General features: G+C 44.0%; 2 protein-coding genes across 9 annotated transcripts in view; one reads left to right on the forward strand and one right to left on the reverse strand.

The window, feature by feature from the left end:
- The first annotated feature begins 24 nt into the window (after positions 1-24).
- Positions 25-24,401, forward strand: PSMG2 (proteasome assembly chaperone 2). Of its 2 annotated transcripts, XM_033178391.1 has the most exons (9): positions 25-324; positions 3,974-4,145; positions 11,643-11,654; positions 11,952-11,969; positions 12,434-12,492; positions 16,545-16,663; positions 18,476-18,649; positions 22,847-22,966; positions 24,105-24,401. In XM_033178391.1, the coding sequence occupies exons 1-9, from the start codon at positions 268-270 to the stop codon at positions 24,304-24,306; spliced, it is 933 nt and encodes a 310-aa protein (XP_033034282.1). In that variant the 5' UTR covers positions 25-267; the 3' UTR covers positions 24,307-24,401. The 2 variants fall into 2 exon arrangements, with proteins under 2 accessions (XP_033034282.1, XP_033034283.1); XM_033178392.1 differs by lacking the exons at positions 11,643-11,654; positions 11,952-11,969.
- LOC117064178 overlaps positions 17,973-27,121 on the reverse strand; it is a 58,856-nt gene continuing 49,707 nt past the window's right edge. For 3 of the 7 annotated variants that reach the window (XR_004429306.1, XR_004429307.1, XR_004429304.1), the window contains 3 exons: positions 25,685-25,822; positions 25,060-25,160; positions 21,924-22,771 (listed from right to left, as the gene is read on the reverse strand). Coding sequence is in view for 1 of the 7 variants with exons in the window: in XM_033178400.1 (XP_033034291.1) it covers positions 22,609-22,771; positions 25,060-25,160 (264 nt within the window). In the remaining 6 variants the exon portion in view is untranslated. Of the gene's footprint in view, positions 18,125-21,923; positions 22,772-25,059; positions 25,161-25,684; positions 25,823-27,121 lie in introns of those variants that run through there. The other 4 variants (XR_004429308.1, XR_004429305.1, XR_004429309.1 and 1 more) reach the window with 4 other exon arrangements.

Below are 27,121 nucleotides of genomic sequence, written 5' to 3' on the forward strand. Positions count from 1 at the left end.
CGCACCCCGAGACCTCAGCGCACCCCATCGCCTTGCTTGCTAGGGTCTGCGGAAGTGCCGCTCGCCCCTCTTCGCGGCCCCCCCGGCGGCCTCTCTCTGCCCTCGGAACCGGCAGTTAGCTGGACAGGCCCTCAGGGCTCGGCGCCCAGGGACTCGAAGGACCCGCCTGCGCCCCGCGAGGCCCCGGGGACTCGGGCTTCCGCCTTCCTGCTGCCCTAGTTCTTTCCAGTGTCACGCTTAGTCCGTGCTGGCCGCCCCACTGCGACCATGTTCGTTCCCTGCGGGGAGTCGGCCCCCGACCTTGCCGGCTTCACGCTCCTCATGGTGAGTCTCCGCTTGCGCTCGGGGCTGCTGCCTCGCGAGGCCCCTGCGGTGTCGCCACTTCAACCCGGGGTGTTCGGCGGTGCCTTGGGAGAAAGAGGGCCCTAGTTTCTATTTCAGGTTCTCGGCCGGAAAAAACAGGGAGGTTTAGCCGGAGGCAGACGTCCAAATAGAACCTTTGTCGGCTCTAAAACCAAACGTAGTCAAGTCTACAATTTGTAGTCTCTGTTTCTTGTAAAACATGGTGTGTTCGTCCATTCTGGATACACTGAACTTAATGTTGTGCGGCGCATCCTTCAGTTTTACCCTAGAAAGTCTTTCTGCAATGGTTTTAGACTCAGTCTTAAGCTAGCATACTATCGTTGTTAACCGGAGAACTACTGATAGGACAGTAAACGTTGACTCTTGCCGATAGTTAGCAGTTTTATCGCTCTTCATATTCGTTCATTGTTTTTTTTTTTTTTTTTTTTTTTTTTTTTTGAGACAGAGTCTGGCTCTGTCGTCCAGGCTGGAGTGCAGTGGCCGGATCTCAGCTCACTGCAAGCTCCACCTCCTGGGCTTATGCCATTCTCCTGCCTCAGCCTCCCGAGTAGCTGGGACTACAGGCGCCCGCCACCTCGCCCAGCCAGTTTTTGTATTTTTAGTAGAGACGGGGTTTCACCGTGTTAGCCAGGATGGTCTCGATCTCCTGACCTCGTGATCCGCCTGTCTCGGCCTCCCAAAGTGCTGGGATTACAGGCTTGAGCCACCGCGCCCGGCCTTGTTCATTGTTTTAATAAAGTCTATAATGTGCGAGTATTGGAATAAGACTAGGTGCGTGCCTTCAAGGAATTTACAGTGTAGTTGACAACATGTGTATTTAATAAGAGCAATAAATGCTAGGATGGAAGTTTGAAAGGATATGGAAAGGCCCTGAGATAATTGGGAGGGAAGGGACAGAGGGCTTTGTCAAGAAAGGCTTCATAGAGAAGGTAGTAAGTAAAAGATGGAGGGGCTGTGGGCTGGGAGTAGGTTTGGAAAGTAGGCGTTTCGGAAAGATAGATGTCTGTAACAGAGTCATGTAAGCATGGGGGACTTGAAGACTGCCAAGAATTTGGAATGACACATTGAGAGAGAATAAGCTGTAGGCCCTGGGAACCCAGAAGGCACCACTGGAAAATGCACTATTTGGCGTGGTGTAAGGCTGGAGAGAGCTGGAACTGTCATTCTGATTCACTACAGATAAAACACACAGCCCCAGAGAAGAGTGTTTCAAAAAGGAGGGAGTGGCCATGTCAGGAGTAGCCCGGAGGTGTGTAAGGTGAAGAAAGCATATGTTTGCATTTAGCGACATGTTAATGGTGGTCATCTGGACAGTCACCAGTGAAGTGGTGAAGAGAAAATCCATATTGGAGTGGGCTGAATGAATGGCAGAAAACAAGTAAAGATTTGGGTTGTATAATATATATATGTATCCAGTCATTAATTCAGAGACAGGCATGATGGCTCATGCCTGTAATCCCAGCACTTTGGAAGGCCAAGTACAGGAGAATCTCTTGAGCTCAGGAGTTCAAGACCAGCCTGAGCAACATAGTGATACTTCATCTCTACAAAAAAAAAAAATAATAAAAATTAGCCAGGTGTGGTGGCCTGCACTTGTATCTCAGCTACTCAGGAAGCTGAGGTGGGAGGATCACTTGAGCCCAGGAGACAGAGGCCGCAGTGAGCTGAAATCATGCCACTGCACTCCAGCCTGGGTGACAGAGTGAGACCCTGTCTCAGAAAAAAAATTTTTTTAATAAGAGAAAGTTTCTGCTTATGTTTTTGTGGGTGACTTGGAGAATTTTTGCTATGTAGAGACACAAGAAATGAGGCTGAGATAGAGGGCTATGTGGGGTCAAGATCTGCTAGAATGAAAGGTATTAGAGCATGTTTACGTGCTGACGGACATAATACAATAGTGAGGAAGAGAAGGATGGTACAGAGTTTAACCCAAGTGTCAAAATTGTTGAGAAGGGAATTACAGGAGGTGACTAGGCAATTGGTCGGTGACCACAGTGAGAAGTGGAGAACATGCTGAGGGAACACCCGGAAGGAGAGAGAACAGAAGGAATTGTTGGAAGAATGCGAAGGAGGAGCTACGTTAAAAGGATACTTTGGGGATAACCTCAATAAAAATTAGGCATTTATTAGATGTAGTTGGTAAGGGAATGGGAAGAAGTTTAGGTAGAGTGAATAATGTTGAACTTTTTTTTCTTTTTTTTTGAGACGGAATTTCGCTCTTTTTTGCCTAGGCTGGAGTGCCATGGTACGATCTCGGCTCACTGCAACCTCCGCCTCCTGGGTTCAAGTGATTCTCCTGCCTCAGCCTCCTGAGTGGCTGGGATTACAGGCATGCACCACCACACCTGGCTAATTTTGTATTTTTAGTAGAGACAGGGTTTTACCATTTAGGCCAGGCTGGTCTTGAACTCCTGACCTCAGGTGATCCGCCCGCCTCAGCCTCCCAAAGTGCTGGGATTACAGGCATGAGCCACCATGCCCAGCGCACTTTTCTAAAATACAAAATACAGGGACAAATTTGGGCAAAAGTTTATAGTTTTGAACTTGCAGAATATGAGTTGCCTGTGACCTAACCATGTGGAGACATCCATTAGCTTGTGGAGCTCCTACATGTTGTGGGATGTAGGTAGAGATTTGGCAGCTTTATTATTTTACGTCATGGGAAAAAGAGAGTTTGTGTGTGTGTTTAGCGTGAAACGGTCACTTCAGCCTTTGGGAATGCGTGAAGAGGCACTGATAACGCAAATGGTAAGAAGACCCAAGAGAGCTTCTGTTCGTACCTCGTAGTCTTTACACTTGCTTTCCCCCTGCATGGAATGGTCTTTCCCATTTCTCTGTAGGGCTGTCTCCTTTACCTTTTTCAGGTCTCTAGTCCTTTGTCACGTCGGGTGAGTCTTTCCTCGATCTGGCTACTTAAAATTGAAATCAGCCATGTACACACATCCTCACACTTTATTTTTCTCTGTAGCACTTACCACTGTATATTTTACTGTTTGTTTTATTACAGGTAAACCACTCTGGCTCGAATGGAAGTTCCATGAGAGCATGAACTTTTGTTGGTTTATTTTGCTCCATTCCCAGTGCCTAGAGCAGCAATTGGCATATATTAGGCGTTCAATAAGTATTTGTTAAATCAATAGTCTCAAAGGTGAAGGAGGCCCCAGCAGTTGTAGTTAATGAAAATCAATATCTAGCCATGATGCTATGACGCTTTCAGTACTAATACTATGATTATTGTTTTCTGTCTAAACTTTTTGAAGTGCTGCGGCCAGGTGTGTTGGCTCACGCCTGTAATCCCAGCACTTTGGGAGGCTGAGGCGGGTGGATCACCTGAGGTCAGGAGTTTCGGACCAGCCTGGCCAACATGGTGAAACCCCGTCTCTACTAAAAATACACAAATTAGCTGGGTGTGGTGGTGCGCGCCTGTAATCCCAGCTACTCGGGAGGCTGAGGCAGGAGAATTGCTTCAAGCCGGGAGGAGGAGGCTGCAGTGAGCCGAGATGGCGCCACTGCACTCCAGCCTAGGAGACAGAGGCAGACTCTGTCTCGAAAAATAAAATAAAGCGCTGCTAATTTTGGTGACTTCTGAACATATCTTTTATAATTTCAGCCAGCAGTATCTGTTGGAAATGTTGGCCAGCTTGCAATGGATCTAATTATTTCTACACTGAGCATGTCTAAGATTGGTTACTTCTACACTGATTGTCTTGTGCCAATGGTTGGGAACAATCCATATGCAACTGCGGAAGGAAATTCAACAGAACTTAGTATAAATGCTGAAGGTATGTAAGACTTTACCTTGTATTGTTCCGCTACAAGGTAGAGTTGTTTTAAATTAGAAATAGACTTTATTGATAATTGTTTTGTAGCAAATGTTTATTTAGTGCTAACTTTGTGTAGAATTCACAATCCAGTCGCATTGTCCTATTCTTTTACATCCTGGTTTTAGTTGTTAGACTCTTGTAAATGGCAACTCTTACGAAGGTTGAGAGTAAGATCATACTTGTGTCTTTTTTTTGTTTTGTTTTGTTTTTGTTTAAGACGAAGTCTTGCTGTGTCACCCAGGCTGGAGTGCAGTGGTGTGAGCTTGGCTCACTGCAAGCTCCGCCCCCCAGGTTCACGCCATTCTCCTGCCTCAGCCTCACGAGTAGCTGGGACTACAAGCGCCTGCCACCGTGGCCGGCTAATTTTTTATATTAGTAGAGATGGGGTTTCATCATGTTAGCCAGGATGGTCTCAGTATCTTGACATCGTGACCCACCCACCTCGGCCTCCCAAAGTGCTGGGATTACAGGCATGAGCCACTGTGCCCGGCCCATACTTGTATCTTTTATAGAATTTAAAATTTCCTTTTTTTTCCAACATGGATTTTTTTCCTTCTATCCTCAGTTTTATTTCCTGTTCTTACTGGTATGTGTAACCATCACTAATAATATGGAAAGGCAAAAAGAAGCTTGCTTTGGACTCAGTCCTGTAGGTTTAATATATGGTACGTCAACTAAGCCTCATCCTCCTAGTCATCCTCTTCCACTATAGGATCCATAATAATATGGTGTAGATAAGGCTGAAAGACATTGACTTGCCTGATGCCACTAGTAGGTGTAGGCTTTTCCCATACTGTAAATCTTTGTAATTCCTCATTGGACTATCAGGCTTGATTAATCAGGGAACACTGGTTATAATGCAGCACAGCACCTGGTGAGTAAGAGAAGCGCTCCTGTCGTTTGTGACGCACGGGAGCACCAGGTGCTGCCTTTGATGGCTAACTGTTCTGGTGACCTTTCAGTCCTCTGTTTACCATTTTAAGGTCACATCCAGAGGGATAGAAGAGCACGAAAGGCCTTTGGTGAACTGAAAGACAGATGAAGACGCATTTTGGTTTTTGTGTCTTAACCATATCATCATTCTTTTTTTTTTTTTTTTTTTGAGACGGAGTCTCGCTCTGTCGCCCAAGCTGGAGTGCATGCAGTGGCCAGATCTCAGCTCACTGCAAGCTCCGCCTCCCGGGTTCACGCCATTCTCCTGCCTCAGCCTCCCGAGTAGCTGGGACTACAGGCGCCCGCCACCTCGCCCGGCTAGTTTTTTTGTACTTTTTAGTAGAGACGGGGTTTCACTGTGTTAGCCAGGATGGTCTTGATCTCCTGACCTTGTGATCCGCCCGCCTCGGCCTCCCAAAGTGCTGGGATTACAGGCTTGAGCCACCGCGCCCGGCCCATATCATCATTCTTAACTTACGATAATGAAATGTACATTTGAGAAATGACCTTATTATTGAACTTCCTACAGGACAGATGGCTTTGTCAACACAAGACTAAATTTTAGTTACTGTCTCAGAGGATAAAGGACTGTAAATGGTTGAAGCCAGAATTCATGACTGGGTGCATCGGTGCACATCTGTAATCCCAACACTTTGAGAGGCTGAGGTAGGAGGAACACTTGAGCCCAGGAGTTTGAGACCAGCCTGGGCAACAAAATGAGACCCCATCTTTTTTTTTTTTTTTTTTTGAGACGGAGTCTTGCTGTGTCGCCCAGGTTGGGCTCACTGCAAGCTCCGCCTCCCAGGTTCCCGCCATTCTCCCGCCTCAGCCTCCGAGTAGCTGGGACTACAGGCGCCCGCCACCGCGCCCGGCTAGTTTTTTGTTTTTTAGTAGAGACGGGGTTTCACCGTGTTAGCCAGGAGGGTCTCGATCTCCTGACCTCGTGATCCGCTCGCCTCGGCCTCCCAAAGTGCTGGGATTACAGGCTTGAGCCACCGCGCCTGGCCTGAGACCCCCCATCTTTACAAAAAGAAAAAGTAAAAAATTAGCCAACCTGTAGTCCCAACCTCTTAGGAGGCTGACTTGGGAAGACTGTTTGAGCCTGGGAGGTTGTGGCTACAGTGAGCCATGATGATGCCACTACACTCCAGCCTGGGTGACAGAGTGAGACCCTGTCTTAAAAAACGAAAGCCCCTAGAATTCGTATACTTTCCGCTAGTGATAACAGCTATCTTTTATTAAGCATTACTATGAACTGAATGCCGTGTACATTTTTTTTTTTTTTTGAAACGGAGTTTTGCTCTTGTTGCCCAGGCTGGAGTGCACTGGCGCAATCTCAGCTCACCGCAACCCCCGCCTTCCAGGTTCAAGCAGTTCTCCTGCATCAGCCTCCCAAGTAGCTGGGATTACAGGCATGTGCCACCACACCCAGCTAGTTGTGTGTTTTTAGTAGAGATGGAGCTTCTCCATGTTGGTCAGGCTGGTCTCGAACTCCCGATCTCAGGTGATCTGCCCGCTTCGGCCTCCCAAAATGCTGGGATTACAGGCATGAGCCACTGTGTATGGCCTTACAACTATTTTGTAAGGTAGTTTTATATATGAGGAACTGTAACAAAATTATTTATTTATTAATATCTCCCTATATCTTACCCATATTAACATTGGCCCGGTTTACCCCAGAATGTTGCCCAAAGTTTATTTGTCCAAACCAGCACCTGTAGTATGAGGAGACTTCAAAAAGTTTGTGAGAAAATGAACAAAAAGATAAAAACAAAAAATATAAACTTTATTTCTGAACATCAGCTTCGTCAAGTTCAAGACACTTTTGTAAGCCATGACAGCAGCCATATAGTCCATCCCTAAAGAACTGAGTGGCCTGGGAATTAAACCATGTCAGTGCAGTCTTTTTTACATTATTAATTGAAGAAAAATGGGTGCTCTTTGCAGATTTTTTAAGATTAGGAAACAAAAGAAGTCAGAAGCAGCCAAATCAGGACAAGGTGGAGGCCGAATGATTTCCCATTGAAGGTTTGACAAAAGTGCCCTTGTTTGATGGGAGGGATGAGCAGCAGCATTTTTCTGATGGACAAGGACTCTCCGGTGAATCTTTTCCAGTTGCTTTTCTGAGAAAGCTTTGGTTGACTTTCTCAAAATGCCCTCATGGTAAGCAGATGTTATCATTCTTTGGCCCCCCAGAAAGTCAACAAGCAGAATGCCTGGAGCGCCCCAAAAACCTGCTGCTATGACTGTTACTCTGGACTGGTCCACTTTTGGCCGAACCACTTCGGCCTTGGTAGCCATTGCCGTGATTGTGCTGCTTCATCAGGATTGTACTGGGAAAGCCACGTCTCATCAGCTACAGTTCCTTAAATATCTCAGGATCTTGATATCTCTTGTTTAAAATTGCCATTGAAAGCTGTGCTCTCAGCCGGGCGCGGTGGCTCAAGCCTGTCATCCCAGCACTTTGGGAGGCCGAGACGGGCGGATCACGAGGTCAGGAGATCAAGACCATCCTGGCTAACACGGTGAAACCCCGTCTCTACTAAAAAACACAAAAAACTAGCCAGGCGAGGTGGCGGCGCCTGTAGTCCCAGCTACTCGGGAGGCTGAGGCAGGAGAATGGTGTGAACCTGGGAGGCAGAGCGTGCAGTGAGCTGAGATCCGGCCACTGCACTCCAGCCTGGGCGACAAAGCAAGACTCCGTCTCAAAAAATAAAAAAGAAAGAAAGAAAGCTGTGCTCTTGTCGGTAGCTGACAGGACACAATGGTTTTGGTGCTCATCGAGTGGAAAGTTTGCTCAACTTTAATTGTTGAGTCAGAATTGTGTGAGCTGAACCAATTGAGATGTCTGTGGTGTTGAAGGTTGTTTCTGCTGTTAATCGTCAGTCCTCTTCAATTCGGGCACATAGGATGAATTTTTCCTCAAATTGAGGTAGATGGTCTGCTGCTGTGGGCTTCATCTTTAACATTATCTCGTCCCTTCTTAAGATGAGTTACCCATTTGTAAACTGCTGATTTCTTTGGGGCATTGTCCCCATAAATCTTTTTTTTTTTTTTTTTTTTGAGACAGAGTTTTGCTCTTGTCACCCAGGCTGGAGTGCAGTGGCATGACCTCAGCTCACTTCTACCTCCGCCTCCCAGGTTGAAGCAATTCTCTTGTTTCAGCCTCCTGAGTAGCGGGGATTACAGGAGCCTACCAGTATGCCTGGCTAATTTTTGTATTTTTAGTAGAGATGGGGTTTCTTTTTTTTCCCCCCGCCGTGATGGAGTCTCACTCTGGACGCTCAGGCTGGAGTGCACTGGTGCAGTCTCAGCTCACTGGAGCCTCCACCTCCTGGGTTCAAGGGATTCTCCTGCCTCAGCCTCCCCAGTAGCTGGGATTACAGGCGCCTGCCGCCATGCCCAGCTAATTTTTGTATTTTTAGTAGAGATGGGGTTTCACCATGTTGGCCAGGCTGGTCTCAAACTCCTGATCTCAGGTGATCCGCCGGCCTTGGCCTCCCAAAGTGCTGGGATTACAGGTGTGAGGAGCAACTGCGCCTGGCCCCCATAAACTTTTTTATTTTATTTTATTTTATTTATTTATTTATTTTTTGAGACAGAGTCTCACTCTGTTACCCAGGCTGGAGTGCAATGGCACGGTCTCGGCCCACTGCAACCTCCGCCTCCCAGGTTCAAGCAATTCTCCCGCCTCAGCCTCCCGAGTAGCTAGGATTACAGATGCATGTACCACCATACCCAGCTAATTTTTTGTATTTTTTAGTAGAGACGGGGTTTCACCGTGTTAGCCAGGATGGTCTCCATCCCCTGACCTCATGATCCACCCACCTCAGCTTCCCAAAGTGCTGGGATTACAGGCGTGAGCCACCGTGCCCGGCCCCTCATAAACTTTTCTAAAGCATCAGTGATTTCACCATTTATCTACCCAAGCTTCACCATAAATTGGATGTTGTTCTTGCTTCAGTTGAAGCAGAATTCATGTTGCTCTGCTAGGGGCACTTCATGTCTTATCCTTGTTACTGCCTCAGACCAGATCCTTCTCTGGTGTGTTAGCAAGTCAGCACAAGTTTATTTTGGTGCAAAATGTTTTCGTAAGTACACATTTTCTGTGAACTTTGTGGAGACCCCTCACATATCCGATGGTTGTGCTGTGCCCTTGAAATCTCTTCTACGCTAGAGCAGTCCCTTTTTTTTCCATCACAAACTGATTTATTGAAGAAAAGACTGGGTGTATTGTTTTATACAATGTCCCGCCTTCTGATTTGTCTGATTACGTCGTGCTGTCATTTGGCTTGTTCTAGCCCCTGTATTTTCTGTAACTGGAGTTAGCGCTAAAGGCTTGATTACATAAAAGGTTAATGTTTTGGGGCAGAATACATAAAAGGGGTTGTTGCTTTCATAGTGTATCACATCAGAAGAAAAAAGTACTAGGAAACAGGAACCTAACAACAAAAAGAATTACATAGGCCGGGCATGATCCCACGCTTGTAATCCTAGCACTTTGGGAGGCCGAGATGGGTAGATTGCCTGAGCTCAGGAGTTCGAGACCAGCCTGGGTAACACGGTGAAACTCCGTCTCTACTAAAATACAAAAAATTAGCCCATTGTGGCAGTGTGCGCCTGAAATCCCAGCTACTCAGGAGGCTGAGACAGGAGAATCGCTTGAACCCGGGAAGTGGAGGCTGCAGTGAGCCGAAATCACACCATTACACTCCAGTCTGGGTGGCAGAATGAGACTCTTGTCTTAAAAAACAAACAAAATTAGCCGGGCGTGGTGGTGTGCTCCTGTAATACCAGCTACTTGGGAGGCTGAGGCACGAGAATCACTTGAACCTGGGAGGCAGAAGTTGCAGTGAGCCAAGATTGCACCACTGCACTCCTGCCTGGGTGACAGAGCAAGACTCTCTCTCCAAAAAAAAAAAAAAAAAAAAAGAATTGTATGATACTTTGATGAGGAGAGTATTGCTATCACTGAAGAAGTGGTAGCTTACATTTTTAAAAGCTTAGCCTGCCCACCCCCTACAGATACATTCTTTTCAAACCTAGTTCGGTTGAATTAGACTGCATGTGTTTGTCACAGATAGGTTAGAGGCTGAGTAATCTGTGCCTTAGTCTCTTCTCCCTAAATTTATACCCATTTCTCTAATTCCTAAACTTCCTTTGGACTGAATATACCTGGTGCTTGGTAGATCTGCCGAGTTCAGCATACCTCCCAGTCACACCACGTCGTGCCAGCCATAGGAGACAATCTCCGAAAGACCTGTGAAGGGGTGGCCTGCCACTCCACACTTGTGGGTGCTTCTCGTTAGGTGGAACGAGAGACTTGAGAAAAGAAAGAAGACACAGAGACAAAGTATAGAGAAAGAAAAGCAGGGCCCAGGGGACCGGTGCTCAGCTTACAGAGGACCCACACCGCCACCGGTCTCTGAATTCCCTTAGTATTTATTGATAATTATCTTTACCATTTTAAAGAAAAGGAAGTGGCAGGATAATAGGATCATTGTAGGCAGAAAATTAGCAGTAAGACATATAGATAAAGATCTCTGTGACATGAATAAGTTCAAAGGAAAATGCTGTGCCTTGATATACATATGCAAACTCTCCATAAACCTTTTAGCAGCATTGCTCCAGCAAGTCCCACCTTATTCCTAAAGGCGGTTTTCTCCTTGCTCAGTAAACAAAGCACACAATGGGTTTTACAGGGAGATGTTCCATTGCCCAGGGACGGGCAGGATTTTTAACCAGCAAGCTGCCTTCAGGTACTTGTTTAAGAAAGACACATCCTGCACAGCCCAATATCCATTAAGCCTTACAAGGCTGGGGGTAGGGTCACAGATTAACAGCATTTCAAATACAGAACTAAATGGAGTCTCTTATGTCTGCTTCCTTCTATATAGACACAGTAACAGGCTGATCTCTCTTTCTTTTCCCCACAGACCTGTAATAGTAGAGACCTGATCCACCAAAGGATTTGCCGTTATTTGCAATCTGTTTATAGTAACCAACACTTACCCCTTAGCGCAATAGTAATCCTGTGTCCTTAGAGACTATTTTGTCCCTGACCCAGACAGGGGCTTCTCATTCCTTTTTTTGAGGCAGAGTCTCGCTCTGTTGCCCAGGCTGGACTGCAGTGGCGTGATCTCTGCTCACTGTAAGCTCCGCCCCCCCAGGTTCACGCCCTTCTCCTGCCACAGCCTCCTGAGTAGCTAGGAGTACAGGCGCCCACCATCACACCCAGCTAATGTTTTTATTTTTTAGCAGAGATGGGGTTTCACCGTGTTAGCCAGGATGATCTCGATCTCCTGACCTTGTGATCCACCCGCCTTGGCCTCCCAAAGTGCTGGGATTACAGGCGTGAGCCACCGCGCCCGGCTGCTTGTCATTCTTAGAATTGAAGTTGGGCAGGGAAGCCTTAAGCATCTCTAGAGTGGGCCCCTTGTAGAATCTCATGAGAGCTATGGATCCTTTTCCCAGAAAAAAATGCAAACACATTGACTCACATGACGTTTTCTGTTATTTCAGATCCTTTAAAAAGTTCGGCCGGGCACGGTGGCTCAAGCCTGGAATCCCAGCACTTTGGGAGGCCGAAACGGGTGGATCACAAGGTCAGGAGATGGAGACTGCCCTGGCTAACACAGTGAAACCCCGTCTCTACTAAAAAAATACAAAAAACTAGCCGAGCGAGGTGGCGGGCGCCTGTAGTCCCAGCTACTCAGGAGGCTGAGGCAGGAGAATGGCGTAAACCTGGGAGGCGGAGCTTGCAGTGAGCTGAGATCTGGCCACTGCACTCCAGCCTGGGCCATAGAGCGAGACTCCGTCTCAAAAAAAAAGGTTCTAAGGAACACACATGTACCTATTTCAGGATTTTATTACATGGCTAACATACTCCTACCTTGTACTGTTTCTTCGGTTAATCCCAATGAGTGTTACTGTTCTCTGGAGACAAGAGGGAAGAATATCAAAAGCCAAAAAGTTCAGTTTTCTTAAGGATGATTTTAGTTGTCATAATACTAGAAATTTTCAGGGGAATACTTCCCTGGTTTTACAGTTAAAGTCAGAAAAAATAATTTTTGATACTTTCTTAGAGTTAACGTTTCAGAAATGAATCTGTTCCATAGAATAAAGCCCACTGGCTCATTTTAAGGAGCTTCTAAAAGGTTTTATTTTAACCAGATGACATATATGTTCCGTATTTTAATTATTGAAAATATTTAAAGGCAAAAGGTATAATTCAATTTTTGTTTTTTATCATAATGATTTCAACTTGCATAACTTCACTATCATATGATTTCATTTTCTTCTTGTTTTTATAGTATATTCATTGCCTTCAAGAAAGCTGGTGGCTCTTCAGTTAAGATCCATTTTTATTAAGGTTAGTATGTTGTAGTTTGCCTTTTTGTTTATTAAAGTGTAATGAGAAAATAAGTAACATTAGGAATTAGATTCAAAAATTACTGTTTTTACCGTATGTACAGTTAAGATCTGATTCTGTAGAGAAATAATCTTACAATATTTCAGATGTGTTACTGTCTTTTCATGATTATATAGAAAGGAAGTAGGACTTTTATCTTGAGTGTCACGTATTTTCAGTTCGGGTAACATTGGTGAAAAAATGTAAGCATATTAATATTAGAGGTTTATTCCATTTGTATTACATTTCAGCTGGTGGCATCTACATATAAACTATCAAATTATATATATGTCATAAAATAGTCTGAATCCGACTTCTTTCCTTCTCCGCTGCTACCACTGAGTCCAAACCACTGTCATCGTCATGCCCCTGACTCAACTCTTGCCCAATCTGCCTCTCGCAAACGGCAGCACTGACGATCCTCGAAACCTGCACCACATCACTGCTCTCTTCAAAACCCTCCAGTAGCTTTTCCTCTCACTCAAAATTGTGATCCAGGAGAAGGGGCTTGCTTCCTAATGCACTGTGACAGCAGGTTTTTGAGAAAAGAAAGGCTTTATATTGCAGATTGACTCCCAAGGAGACAGGATTTGAGCTCAAATCTGCCTCCCTGTGCTGGCAGTGTTCTTATTAGAAAAGGTTCAGAGGGTGGATTCTGAGATTTGTAGGTGAGCGATGGAAGGAAAGGGTAGATCTGGTAAGTCCTTGGGCATGCACAGTTATCTTTTCATGCTAACTCGTAGGGCCCATGTGCTAGTTCAGGGGAGTGAGTATGAAATGTGGCAATGGAGAGTCAGCTTGCGACACCAGCAAGCTTGTTCTCTGCAGATTCAACTTGGCCATATTGGTTCCAACCAATTTCAGCTGGTTCTTTTATCCCATAAGGAAAGGAAGTTTCAGTATTTTAGCAAGTAGTTTCTTATCTGCTACCCTGCAAACTCAATAATTTCTTTTTTTTTTTTTTTTTTTTTTTTGAGACAGTCTCCTCTGTTGCCCAGGCTTAAGTGCACTGATGTGATCTCAACTCACTGCAGCCTCTGCCATCCTGGGTTCAAGTGATCCTCCCGCCTCAGCCTCTGGCATTACAGGCACACGCCACTGTACTGGTTCATTTTTGTATTTTTAGTAGAGACAGGGTTTTGCCATGTTGGCCAGGCTGGTCTCCAACTCCTGGCCTCAAGTGATCCACCCGCCTTGGCCTTTCGAATGCTGGGATTACAGGTGTAAGCCACGCCCAGCCCAAACTCAAGAATTTCTGTTATTCATTGGTTTCTTTAACTCTTTGGGGATGTTTAAAATTCACAGCCCTTACTGTGTGGCCTATGAGGCTCTATATCTGTGCTAATACAGTAGCCACTAGCCACATGTAACTATTTACAGTTTAATTCATCAAATTAAATTTAAAATTCAGTTCCTCAGTCACTACTCAGGTTCCGAGTTCTCAGGAGCCCCTTATGGCAAATAGCCAGCAGAACAAGAGTCGCGCTCACAGGGAGCTCTGCCAGACTGCTGCTCTGCGGAGCCCGACCTGCAGCCACACTGGCTTCCCTGTGTTGTTAAGACATTAACCTCATCCTCAGTCTTTCCACTCATTTCTCTGCCAGAATTCATTTTCTTGGAGACTCAAATGGTTTACCTCCTTTAGTGTTTTCTTAAATGTTTCCTCATCAGAAAGGCCCTCTTAAACCTTTCTTCCTTTTTTTTTCCCCCCTTGAAACAGGGTCTCTCTTGCTCTGTCACCCAGGCTGGAGTGCAGCGGTGTGATCTTGGCTCACTGCAACCTCTGCCTCCCAGGCTCAAGCCATTCTCCAACCTCAGCCTCCCGAGTAGCTGGGATTACAGGCATGCACCACCACACCCGGCTAATTTTTGTATTTTTTGTAGAGGTGGGGTTTCACCATCTTGCCCAGGCTGGTCTTGAACTCCTGAGCTCAAGCAGTTCATGCTTCAGCAAATGCAATGGCGTGATCTCAGCTCACTGCAACCCCTGCCTCCTGGGTTCAAATGATTCTCCTGCCTCAGCCTCCCGAGCAGCTGGGATTACAAGCATGTGTCACTGCACCTGGCTAATTTTTGCATTTTTAGTAAAGATAGGGTTTCGCCATGTTGGCCAGGGTGGTCTCGAACTCTTGACTTCAGGTGATCTGCCCACCTCGGCCTTGTACTGTTTCTTCGGTTAATCCCAATGAGTGTTACTGTTCTCTGGAGACAAGAGGGAAGAATATCTAAAAGCCAAAAAGTTCAGTTTTCTTAAGGATGATTTTAGTTGTCATAATACTAGAAATTTTCAGGGGAATACTTCCCTGGTTTTACAGTTAAAGTCAGAAAAAATAATTTTTGATACTTTCTTAGAGTTAACGTTTCAGAAATGAATCTGTTCCATAGAATAAAGCCCACTGGCTTTATTCAGGTGATCTGCCATTTTCTTTTAAAACCTAGTTCGGTTGAATTAGACTGCATGTGTTTGTCACAGATAGGTTAGAGGCTGAGTAATCTGTGCCTTAGTCTCTTTTCCCTAAATTTATACTCACACAATTCTGACTCAACAATTAAAGTTGAGCAAACTTTCCACTCGATGAGCACCAAAACCATTGTGTCCTGTCAGCTACCGACAAGAGCACAGCTTTCTTTCTTTCTTTTTTATTTTTTGAGACGGAGTCTTGCTTTGTCGCCCAGGCTGGAGTGCAGTGGCCGGGCGACAAAGTGTTGGGATTATAGGAGTGAGCCACCATGCCTGGCCCAGAGCCTGCCTCTCGTAACCGCTATACTAGACTACCTTCTTATCTTAAAAGTTAGCCTGCATTTCTTACCTGCGTTTTAAATTTTATTGAATGGTTATTTTATGAGCAGTCTTTGAAAAATTTTCAGAAAGTGGGCTCCCCCTGAAATTTTATAACCCACATTCCAGATTTACCAGCTGTGAACGTCTTGCCATACCTGCTTGATCTCTCGCTAGGTGTGTACACACGGTTTCCTTCTTCGAAACAATCCAGAAGTAGGCTAGCAACATCATCATGTGTCACCCCTACATACTTCCACACACATCTTTCAAGAACAAGGACACCATTACCACCCCCAAGAAAACCAGCGTTTTAATGAATTTATTCAGGAGTATCATCCAACATACTCAGATTTCCATAGCTGTTCCCAAAATATCTTTCAATTCTGGATCCATTCATGGTTCACAGGCTGTATTTGATTGTTACATCTTTTTAGTTGTTATCCTTCAGAGTAAAACTGACCTGCCCCGCTTTCTTTCTTTACAATATGGACCTCTTTGAGGAATCGGGGCCAGATGTGGAGCGTTCTCCATTCATCTGATTGTTTCCATGTGACCAGATTTGGGTCACAAATTTCTGGCAAGAACCCTTCACAGATGGCCATGTATTGGTTATTAGGTAACAATAGATTACTTAAGTAGAGAACTGGGAAGTTTTCTTTGTCCATTACAATAGAATACTTTTGAAATCTGGATTCCTCATGACTCATTGATTGATTTTCTTTTTTTTTTTTTTTTTTTTTTTTGAGAGAGAGAGAGTCTCACTCGGTTGCCCAGGCTGGAGTGCAACGGCACAATCTCCGCTCACTGCAGCCTTCACCTCCCGGGTTCAAGTGATTCTTCTGTCTCAGCCTCCTGAGTAGCTGGGATTACAGGTGCCCGCCACCATGCCCAGCTAATTTTTGTATTTTTCGTAGAGATGGGGTTTTGTCATGTTGGCCAGGCTGTTCTTGAACTCTTGACCTCAGGTGATCTGCCTGCCTCCCAAAGTGCTGGGACTGCAGGCGTGAGCCACCATGCACAGCCATTGGTTTCTTAATTATAAAGATGCATTAGATAATTCATTGCTGTTTATCATTCACTTTCGGTTTAAGCACAGTAAGTGGATCTGAAAGTAATTTCAGTATATATAAATTATATATCGTTATTGCATAAAGTTGATGAGATAGTATATAGAATGTTGGTATGCTCTAAGACTAACTTTTAGATTTTATTCTCTCAATGGTGTGCAAAGTATAAATCAAAGCCATTCTGTGAAAAACTGCTTTCCTGGGTGAAAAGCAGCGGCTGTGCCAGAGTCATTGTTCTTTCGAGCAGCCATTCATATCAGCGCAATGACCTGCAGCTTCGCAGGTATGTTCCTGCCTCTGGAAAGTTATTTTTGGTATGGTTTATACTATGATAATTTCTCTATTAAAAGGTTAAAATGAACTTTAAAAGCCACGTAAATCCTTACCTCTTCTCACTGGAGTTTAGAAAGAGGGGGGTAGGAGAAGGTCAGGAGATGGGAGGGAGTACAGTTAGGCAGATCTTTTCAGTTCCTGTGAGCTTAGTAGAGTTGGGGCATGGGAAAACATCGTGGAGAGAGAGAGAGTTTGGGAACCATGTTTTTACTGTTTACTGTCACATGCATGGCAACATCACAGCTCAGCTAATTTAAGAGAATGAGCAGAAAAGGTACTCAAGATTTACTGGTTGATAACTTTTGAAAGATTAATATTTTCAGTTATTTCCATATATGCAATCATTTTTTTAAAAACATTTACTTTTTGTAGAGACAGGGTCTCGCTATGTTGCCCAGGCTGGTCTCGAATTCCCGGGCTCAAGCAGTCTGCCTGCCTCAGCCTCCCAAAGTATTGGGATTGCATGCGTGAGCCCCCCGCACCTGGCCACATGCAACCATTTGTATTTGCAGAAATCCACTTGCCTAAAGTGTAGCTCCCTGGCATGTCAGAGTGAGTTCTTAAATGTAAGACAGAGTATCTCAGATATAGAACTATAAGCTATCATTATCACATAAAGTTGATAACATATCATATAGAATACTCTTATACTCCAAGATGTAGCTTTTATTTATTTTTGAGATGGAGTCTTGTCCTGTCACCCAGGCAGGAGTGCAGTGGCGTGATCTCACCTCACTGCAACCTCCACCTCCTGGATTCAAGCGATTCTCCTGCCTCAGCCTCCTGAGTAATTGGCATTACAGGTGCCTGCCACCACGCCAGACTAATTTTTATAATTTTAGTAGAGGCTAGGCTTCACCATGTTGGCCAGGCTGTTCTCGAACTTCTGAACCTTGAATTCACCTGCCTGGGTCTCCCAAAATGCTGAGATTACATGCATGAGCCACCGCGCCCATCCCCAAGATGTAGCCTTTTTTTTTTTTTCTTTTCTTTTTTTTGAGACGAAGTCTCCCTCAGTTGTCCAGGCTGGAGTGCAGTGGTGCGATCTTGGCTCACTGCAAGCTCCACCTCCTGGGTTCAAGAGATTCTCCTGCCTCAGCCTCCCGAGTACCTGGGACTACAGGCACATGCCACCTCGCCTGGCTCATTTTTTGTATGTTTAGTAGAGACGGGGTTTCACTATATTGGCCAGGTTGGTCTCGAACTGCTGACCTCATGTGATTTGCCTCCCAAAGTGCTGGAATTACAGGCGTGAGCCACCACACCCAGACCCAAGATGTAGCTTTTAGATCATTTCTTTTTTATTATTTTTGGGATGGAGTCTCGCTCTGTCACCGAGTGCAGTGGCGTAATCTTGGCTCACTGTAACCTTTTTAGATCGTGTAGATCATAACTTTTATCACTTATACACCTATAAAATCAGGATGAAAAAATACCAATAAGCCAAGAGTTACCTTTCAAAATGAGCTAATTTCTAGAACTTTCACAAAAGACATTACAGGCTTCATGGCAGAAGGAAGCAATGCTGTGGGAAATTTTTGCAATGGGCTTGCCTAAGTGTTTCTGTCTTTTTATATTGTCTCCCAAGTAAGTAAGTAAGTAGCAAATCAGCAATATTTTTTACTTAAGTCTGCTGAAACTTGTGTTTTGCCTGTGCAGCAGAATATATGGAGACCAAGAGAATTTTAGCTAAAAAACCGATGTTTGCCTTAGAATTTGTATTTGTGAGTTTTTAAAAAGTTAACTATATGATTATTTCTAGTACTCCCTTCCGGTACCTGCTTACACCTTCCATGCAAAGAAGTGTTCAAAATAAAATAAAGAGCCTTAACTGGCAAGAAATGGAAAAAAGTCGGTGCATTCCTGAAATAGATGATTCCGAGTTTTGTATCCGCATTCCAGGAGGAGGTATCACAAAAACGCTCTATGATGAAAGGTGAGTTTGTTTGCCTGTTCATTTGTTTCCCACTTTACTTAGAAATGAAAGTAATGCAGTGAGCCGAGATCATGCCACTGCACTCTAGTCTGGGTGACAGAGTAAGACTCCGTCTCAAACAAACAAACAAAGAAAAAAACAATGAAATTAAGTCAGGGAATGTATTGGATTACTTACTGAAACTTTGAAAACGTATTTATAAAACTGGTACTATTTTAGAGTTCTTGCATTTAGGGAAAAGATTTAAACTTGGTTATAGAAGAAGTGGTTTCTAAAAAGCCATATTTAATGCTTTATTTTGTGTAACTTTTTAGGGATTCTGATACTTATTCTTTGCAAGCTCTACAGGCACACTTTTTAAAATTGTGGTAAAATACACATCCTGCAAAATTTACATACATTTATCATAGATGTTAACTATATTTAAGTGTGCAATCAAGTGCCGTTAAGTAATTCACAGCATCTGCGTCCATCAGCACTGTCTACTTCTAGAACTTTGCCATCATATTAAATTTAAAAATCTGTACCTGTAAGTAATAACTCCCAACTTTATTTCTGTAAAATTGGTGTTGCTGTTCCCATTTTCATTTCTTACTTTAATAATTTGAGTCTTTCCTTCTTTTTCCTTAGTCAAGCTAGCTAAAGATTTGTCAGTTTTGTTTTTCTTTGAAGAACCAGTTTTGATTTTGCTGATTATTGTTTTCCTATTCTCTATTATTCTGTTATTCTCTATTATTTCTCTCTTATTTAATCTTTATTTTCTTCTGCTAGCTTTGGATTTTTATTTCTCTCTTATTTAATCTTTATTTTCTTCTGCTAGCTTTGGATTTGTTTTGCTCTTTTTTTCTCTTTCCCCAGGTGTAAACTTAGGTTATTGATTTAAAAGTTTTTTTCTTGGCCGGGCGTGGTGGCTCAAGCCTGTCATCCCAGCACTTTGGGAGGCTGAGACGGGCGGATCACGAGGTCAGGAGATCGAGACCATCCTGGCTAACACGGTGAAACCCCGTCTCTACTAAAAAAATACAAAAAACTAGCCGGGCGAGGTGGCGGGCGCCTGTAGTCCCAGCTACTCGGGAGGCTGAGGCAGGAGAATGGCGTAAACCCGGGAGGCGGAGCTTGCAGTGAGCTGAGAACCGGCCACTGCACTCCAGCCTGGGCGACAGAGCGAGACTCCGTCTCAAAAAAAAAAAAAAAAAAAGTTTTTTTCTTTTTTACTGAATGTGTTTACAGCTGTACATTTCCTCTTAGCACTGCATTCACTGCATGCCCTATGATTTGACATGTTGTGTTTTCATTTTCACTCATCTCAGTATTTCCTCATTTCCCTTGTGTTTTTGTTCCCTGTTCCTCTCTTGTCCCCCTCACAAACACTTACCTCCTTTCTATTTTTTTTTTTTTTTTTTTTTGAGACAGAGTCTTGCTCTGTCACCCAGGCTGGAGTGCAGTAGTGTGATCTCGGCTCACTGCAACCTCCGCCTTCCAGGTTCACGCCATTCTCCGGCCTCAGCCTCCCGAGTAGCTGGGACTACAAGCGCCCGCCACCACACCCGGCTAGTTTTTTTTTGTATTTTTAGCAGAGACGGGGTTTCACTGTGTTAGCCAGGATGGTCTCGATCTTCTGATCTCATGATCCACCCGCCTCGGCTTCCCAAAGTGCTGGGATTACAGGCATGAGCCACTGCCACACCTACCTTCTTTCTAAGAGTCACCTCACCCTTCACCTCCTGTCTGCAGCCTTGCCTGTTCCTGTCTTCTAGACAAGGAGGTTGCCCATCTGCACTCCACCTCTTCTATACTTTGATGCATTTACTTTACAAATCAGTCCTCCTAAACTTTTGCTTCTGACCATGACAGAGTAACTGATATCAGACTCGCCCTCCTGCCGTAAAAAAACACTGGAACCTGACAGAATTGATGAAACAACTGTTTTCTAGACATTGGACTACAGGCAGCACACAGCTGTCATCCCTAAGAGAAGGCAAATTTTAAGTCTACAGTTGCCCAGCTTTCTGCTTGGAGATACTTTCTGGACTGCAGCACAGGGAGCGGAACCCAAGCAGAGCACAGTGGTCTTGCTGAGTGGAGGAAATGAGTTAAGATGACAGGGAGGCTGAGGCAACTTGAAATACAGGGCAGAGAATCAGAGGGCAAGGGTGGTGCTCATTAGAGTCCGGGGGTCTGTCTCCTTGGGTCTTTTTCTGAATTCTAAGCCATGGGTATAGCGTGAAACTGAGGCCAGGCAAAGAGCAGCTTCTGGATAGCTGTAAGCTTGCCCACAAAGTTAGCAGTGATAAACAGAAAATGCTATAAAAGTTAGACCTACTCAGCATCAGACATTCGGGAAATGCAGATTTTACCCTAAAGAAACAATATTTAAAATACTCAGTTGTATCAACCAGAATAAAATAGTTCCAAATAAAAAAGTAATAAAATAGTCATCCTCTGCCTTTCTTTTTAACAGAAGACCAGGGGGTAACATTGAAATGATTATCCCACAGTGTGTTACAAACGAGTAAGAGGCGAGATAAGTGAAGAGCACACCCCTGCACTTTCCAAGTTAGAGCCGTGAAAATGCAGGCACAGCCTGGGCGCCAGCCTTCTCCAGGCGAGCACCTTGCCTAAGGCCGTCACAGCAGAGGCATTTAGGAACTGGAATTTTCTGAGCCATCAGAGCTCATGGTGGTTCCATACAAAGATTGAGAGCCCCTCAGGTATTTGAGAACCAAGTACTGGGCTAGTGTGAGTGGGGCTAACAATTTGTACTTTGTAGTTTTTAGAGACAGATACCGTGGTAAGTTAGCCTGGCATCACCTGCGACTTCCGAACGTACACATCAGAGTCTCCTCAGTGTCTTCCATCCCTTCCTTAGAACTCTGCTCGCTTTTACTTCTGTAGCTCTCTTTGTCAGTCTCGTGCTTTCAAGTTTTGGCATTTTTCTCACAGTTCTTGGTTTTAGGGTGTTAGGAATAATTTTTGCGTTTATTGGCAAGCAGGAAACTTTTTGCATTGGTATATCTCCATCTCATCACTAGCTTGCGGTGTTTATAGTGTGATAGGAGACTATGTTTTGGAGTTAGAGAGACCTAAGTTCATGTCCCGTCTCTGCCACTTACTAGATATAGAACTTTGGGCATGTTAACTACGTATTCAAATTTTTTTGGTTTTTGTTTTTTTTGTTTTTTTGAGACAAAGTCTTGTCTCACGCAGTTCTCCTGCCCTCAGCCTCCTGAGTAGCTACAGGTGCACGCCACCACGCCCGGCCAATTTTTGTATTTTTAGTAGAGATGGGGTTTCACCATGTTGGCCAGGCTGGTCTTGAACTCCTGACCTCAGGTGATCTGCCCGCCTCGGCCTCCCAAAATGCTGGAATTACAGGCATGAGCCAGCGCGCCCGGCCTGTATTCAGTATCTTTAAACCTGTTACCTCGTAAGAGTAGCTAATACTTCTGTCATATTTATTGTGTGATCACTGTTCTAAGCATTTTGCCTCTACTACCTCCTTTCAACCTCACAACAACCTGTGAAGTAGGTTCCATTATCCCCCTTTTATAGATGAGGAACACCCCTGGTTAAGGTAACTTGCCCAATATAACTGGTAAGTTGAAGAGCTAGAATCTGAATGCTGGTGTCTGTCCTTGTTCCCGTTATTCCAAACTGATTCTTTTATAAAATGGAGCTAATTAGAGCTTCCTCAGGATTATTAGAGGGGTTGTCATAACATTTGCAGATAATGCTTAACACATAATAATCACTCACCGTTTCTGGAAGAAGTAGGAACTTTTCTTTAATGATTCCATTCTCTTCCACAGTTTCCCTCACTGCTTTAGACAGTCACAGGTGTTATCTTCTTTCAGTCTCTGCTGTGGCGCTTCTGAAAATTACTGTCTTCTGAAGTAGGTTTGGGGAGTAGATCAGAACATACCTCATCTGCTGTAGCCAAGGACACAAAGGCTGCTTTTTCATGCAGCCATGGGGTGAGGCATGATCATGCATATTCCCCAGTGGGTGTTACAGAGGCCTCTGCTCTCACAAGCAGAAAACTTTATGTAGGGCAAAGGGAGATGGTAAGTTGCCTTATAATGTGGCGTCTTCTCCTTACCCAAACCAGGCAGGTTATCGTAGCTGTGAAAACAGACACAATAGAATCCGCTCTTGTACCTGTGAAAAAATACTGATTGTTATTTTTATTCCTTGTAGCTGTTCTCAAGAAATCCAAATGGCAGTCCTGCTGAAATTTGTTTCCGAAGGGGACAACATCCCAGATGCATTAGGGCTCGCTGAGCACCTTAATGAGTGGCTTCAGATAATCAACCACTTGTAAGTTTTCTTATAGCCGAAGCCTCTTCTTTGGTTGTGTGTATTCATTAACTTGCATTTTATATACTACCTAAGTAGACCAAATGAGTGAAGGTTTATATTAAATATAGATATATCTTTACATAACATTTAGTTTAAGCTGAACTTTTGAAAATTAGAGGACAGTTAACCAACCTATTATTTACAGTTGTTTCATTAAAGCTGACTTTCCAAAAAGGAAAATCCTTAGTTCTTTGTTGTACTTACTATTCACGTTAGATTAATTATGCCAGACAAAGTCTTGCAATAATAAACAAGCCTTCTGTGGAATTCAGGAATTTTTTTAGGAAAGTAAAAAGTATTGCTACATGAGCAACACTGTAGCTATTGAATAAATATTACAGTTGATGTTTTTCTCTATTATGAAATGAGAGCATTACACCCAGGAAAGTGAGTCAGCCTTTCGGCATAACAGAACACCTCATAAGGCTGCTTTATTATAAGGTGGGTAACTAGCTTTTTAATTCATGCTTTTGACAAGAACAACTTGATACAAATCACATGACACTGATTTTTTTTTTTAATACCGTATTCTTTTTTTTTTTTTTTTTTTTTTTTTTTTTTTGAGACGGAGTCTCGCTCTGTCCCCCAGGCTGGAGCGCAGTGGCCGGATCTCAGCTCACTGCAAGCTCCGCCTCCCAGGTTTACACCATTCTCCTGCCTCAGCCTCCCGAGTAGCTGGGACTACAGGCGCCCACCACCTCGCCCAGCTAGTTTTTTGTATTTTTTTATTAGAGACAGGGTTTCACAGTGTTAGCCAGGATGGTCTCGATCTCCTGACCTCGTGATCCGCCCGTCTCGGCCTCCCAAAGTGCTGGGATTACAGGCTTGAGCCGCCGCGCCAGGCCTCCGTATTCTTTTTGAATGTGATTTTCCATAATAAACTTCATCTGCAGCCTTTCTGGCATATCTTTATAATTTGGAACTTAAATTTATCTTCAGTTGACATGAAGACAAACTTTATTTTTCCTTAACAATAAAACCGGGCTATAAAAGTGTCAACCAAAAGGAACACAAAAGGAGAGTTTTATAATTCACTTTAAAAGGAGATCTGATGGTAAAAGTTTAAAGATAAAAATATTTTGTTCTTCAATTACAGAGCGATGACCCCACAGCATCTACCTCACGGTGGAAAATACCAAGTTCTTGGCGATTACTCTTTGGCAGTGGTCTTCCCCCGGCACTTTTTTGATCTGTTTTCCGTTTTATACCCAGAACACTTACTACAAACACAACTGTTAAACATTCTAGACAAAAAAACATATATCCGAGAACGTATTAGGAAATTACCTTCACCGTAAATGTCAAAGGAAAAGATTAAGGATCGCTTTGCCATGCTTTTCATCATATGCAACAAATGTGAATTTTGTACAATAAAATTTTATTTCCTAAGTAATTTTGTCTTAAATGTATTTTTTTTTTTTTAATTTCAGACTCTTATTAGCTTCCTAGTTCGGCTCTAATCACCACAAACTTAGTGACACACCAGTTTAATTTTTTAATTAATTAACTAATTAATTTTCATTGTGTATGTTAAGTAAAATGAGACGAGGTCTTGCCATGTTGCCCAGGCTGGTCTCAAACTCCGGGGCTCAGGCAATCCTCCTGCCGTGGCCTCCCAAAGTGCTGAGATTACAGGCGTTACACCACTAGGCCCAGCCACAAATTTGCTTTTAAATTCTGACTTCTGAGTTCTGGAAGTCAGAAATCCAAAAATGGGTCTGACGAGGCTAAAGTCAAGGTGATAGCAGGGCAGTGCTCCTGAGGAAGGCTTTAGGGAGAATTCGTGTTCTGCTGTTAGCAGCTTCTAGAGGCTGCCATATTCTTTGGCTCATGGGCCCTTGTATCTTCAAAGCCAGCAGCTTAGCATCTTCAGATCTCTCACATATAAAATGACCCTGTGATTGCATTGGGCCCACCCCAATAATCCAGGATAGTTTCCTCATTTTAGAAGAATTTTAATCAAAATAATAAAAATGGTTTTCATTTTCGAGTGCCTGCTGCATACCAGTCACTATTCACCCCTAATCTTTGGGACGTACGATTTCACTGACCTCTGTGCCTTGGCTTTCTCATCTGTAGCACAAGCACTACCCAGCACTCCGTGAAGGTTTCCTTTTGTTATGTAAATCATTCTGGATTCTGTGACCTTTATCTGTTTCCATTTTGGTTAAAATATGAAATCAGCAAGATGGCAAAATAGGAAGTACCAGTCCTCATTACCCCACAGAGACATCAATTTATAGACCAAGATACCAGAAACCAGTTGAGTTGCACTATCCCCACCTGGTGAGTGCAAAATTAAGAACAGCCACGTTGAAATGAGTAGGAAGAGTCATTTCACTCTACCCCACCCAGGATGACAGCCCAGCATGATGGCGAGAGTACGCCGGCTCCTGGCTTTTCCCAGGGTTGGAGACAGACTCGGGGTCGGGGGAGAGAGGTGGAGAAGGTTGGAGCATGTGACCAAGATTCTGGCTCTTTCATCTTGTCTGACTTAGAATAGCGACAGAACTGGCATCCTTTGGATGCCTGGGGTCTGCTAAAAGCACATGAGAGTGGAGGATAGCTTGCCGTGCCACCAGAGCCTGTAGTACCACAGACAGTCCAGGGTGGCTGGACACCATCAAGAAAAATCACTCAATTTGCATTTTCTCTCCCAGGAGAAATGGAACTTACACGCCAGCATTCCAGCTTTTTGTAGTGCTGCCCATCTCATCTAACTCGGGGTGCTTATAGGAAGCTGTCATGCTTTGCCAGAGAGCCACTGAGAACAAAGGGGTGACTTGCAGCTGCAGCACCAGAGAACGTGCAATTCTGAAGACAGACACCAGAGGGAGCAAGAGATTACAAGATGAAAAACCAACACTCTTTAGCTGGAAAATAACACAATCCTAAAAAGTTGAACTTGGAAAAACGTTTACGAGGTTCCAGAATCTCTACCTGGGCTAGTTGCTGAAGGTCTCCCCGGTACAAAGCCAGTATCCAAAGACTGGGAGTGGCCGAGTGCAGTGACTCACACCTGTAATCCCAGCACTTTGGGAGGCTGAGGCGGGAGGATCACCTGAGGTCAGGAGTTCAAGACCAGCCTCACCAATATGGTGAAACCCCATCTCTACTAAAAATACAAAAAAAAAAAAAAAATTAACCAGGCGTGGTGGCGCACACCTGTAATCCCAGCTATTCAGGAGGCTGAGGCAGAATTGCTCGAACCCAGAAGGCAGAGGCTGCAGTGAGCCGAGATCGTGTCACTGCACTCTAGCCCGGGCAACAGAGTGAGACTCTGTCTCAAAAAGAAAAAGAAAATATGAAGCTCACTGGCAAAGTAAATACAGACAAATGCAGAATCCTTCAGGACTATAATGGTAGTGCACTTTTAATTCTGGTACAGAACTTACAAGACAAAGCATAAAAATAACTAACTGGCCAGGCACGGTGACCCACACATGTCATCCCAGCACTCGGGGAAGATAACTTGAAGCCAGGAGTTTAAGAACAGCCTCTGGGCAACAAAGTGAAGCCCCATCTCTAAAAATCAAAACAAAAACTATAGCTGTAAAAATATGTTAAAATATCTTAATGGATACACACTATGTAAAGGTGTAACTTGTGACATCAATAGTTTTTTTTTAGCTTTTGCAAAACAAACAACGAGCAGACAACCCACAGAGTGACAGAAATTCGCAACTATGCATCTGACAAAGGAGTAATACCCAGAATCTATAAGGAACTCAAATGAGCTAGAAAAAATAATCCCATCACAAAGTGGCAAAGAACATAAATAGACAATCTTAAAAGAAAATATACAAGCAGCCAACAAACATGAAAAAATGCTCAGCATCACTAATCATGAGGGAAATGTTCACTAAAACCGCAATGAGAATCACCTTACTCCTACAAGAATGATCATAATTAAAAAGTAAAAAAAAAACAATAGACGTTGGCATGGATGTGGTGAAACGGGAACACTTCTGCACTGCTGGTGAGAATGTAAATTAGTACAACCACTAGGGGAAACAGTGCAGAGGTTACTTAAAGAACAAAAAGTAGAACACCATCTGATCCAGCAATCCCACTACTGGGTATCTACCCAAAGGCAAATAAGTCATTATATGA

This window comes from Trachypithecus francoisi, unplaced genomic scaffold (assembly GCF_009764315.1).
Source record: "Trachypithecus francoisi isolate TF-2019V2 unplaced genomic scaffold, Tfra_2.0 Lachesis_group19, whole genome shotgun sequence".
NCBI lineage: Eukaryota > Metazoa > Chordata > Mammalia > Primates > Cercopithecidae > Trachypithecus > Trachypithecus francoisi.

Excerpts from the sequence above, each read along its gene's own strand:
- PSMG2 (XM_033178391.1), top strand. The coding sequence starts at position 268 with ATGTTCGTTCCCTGCGGGGAGTCGGCCCCCGACCTTGCCGGCTTCACG. Across the intron at positions 16,664-18,475 it reads AATGACCTGCAGCTTCGCAG|TACTCCCTTCCGGTACCTGC; the intron begins GTATGTTCCTGC and ends GATTATTTCTAG. Across the intron at positions 22,967-24,104 it reads CTTCAGATAATCAACCACTT|AGCGATGACCCCACAGCATC; the intron begins GTAAGTTTTCTT and ends CTTCAATTACAG.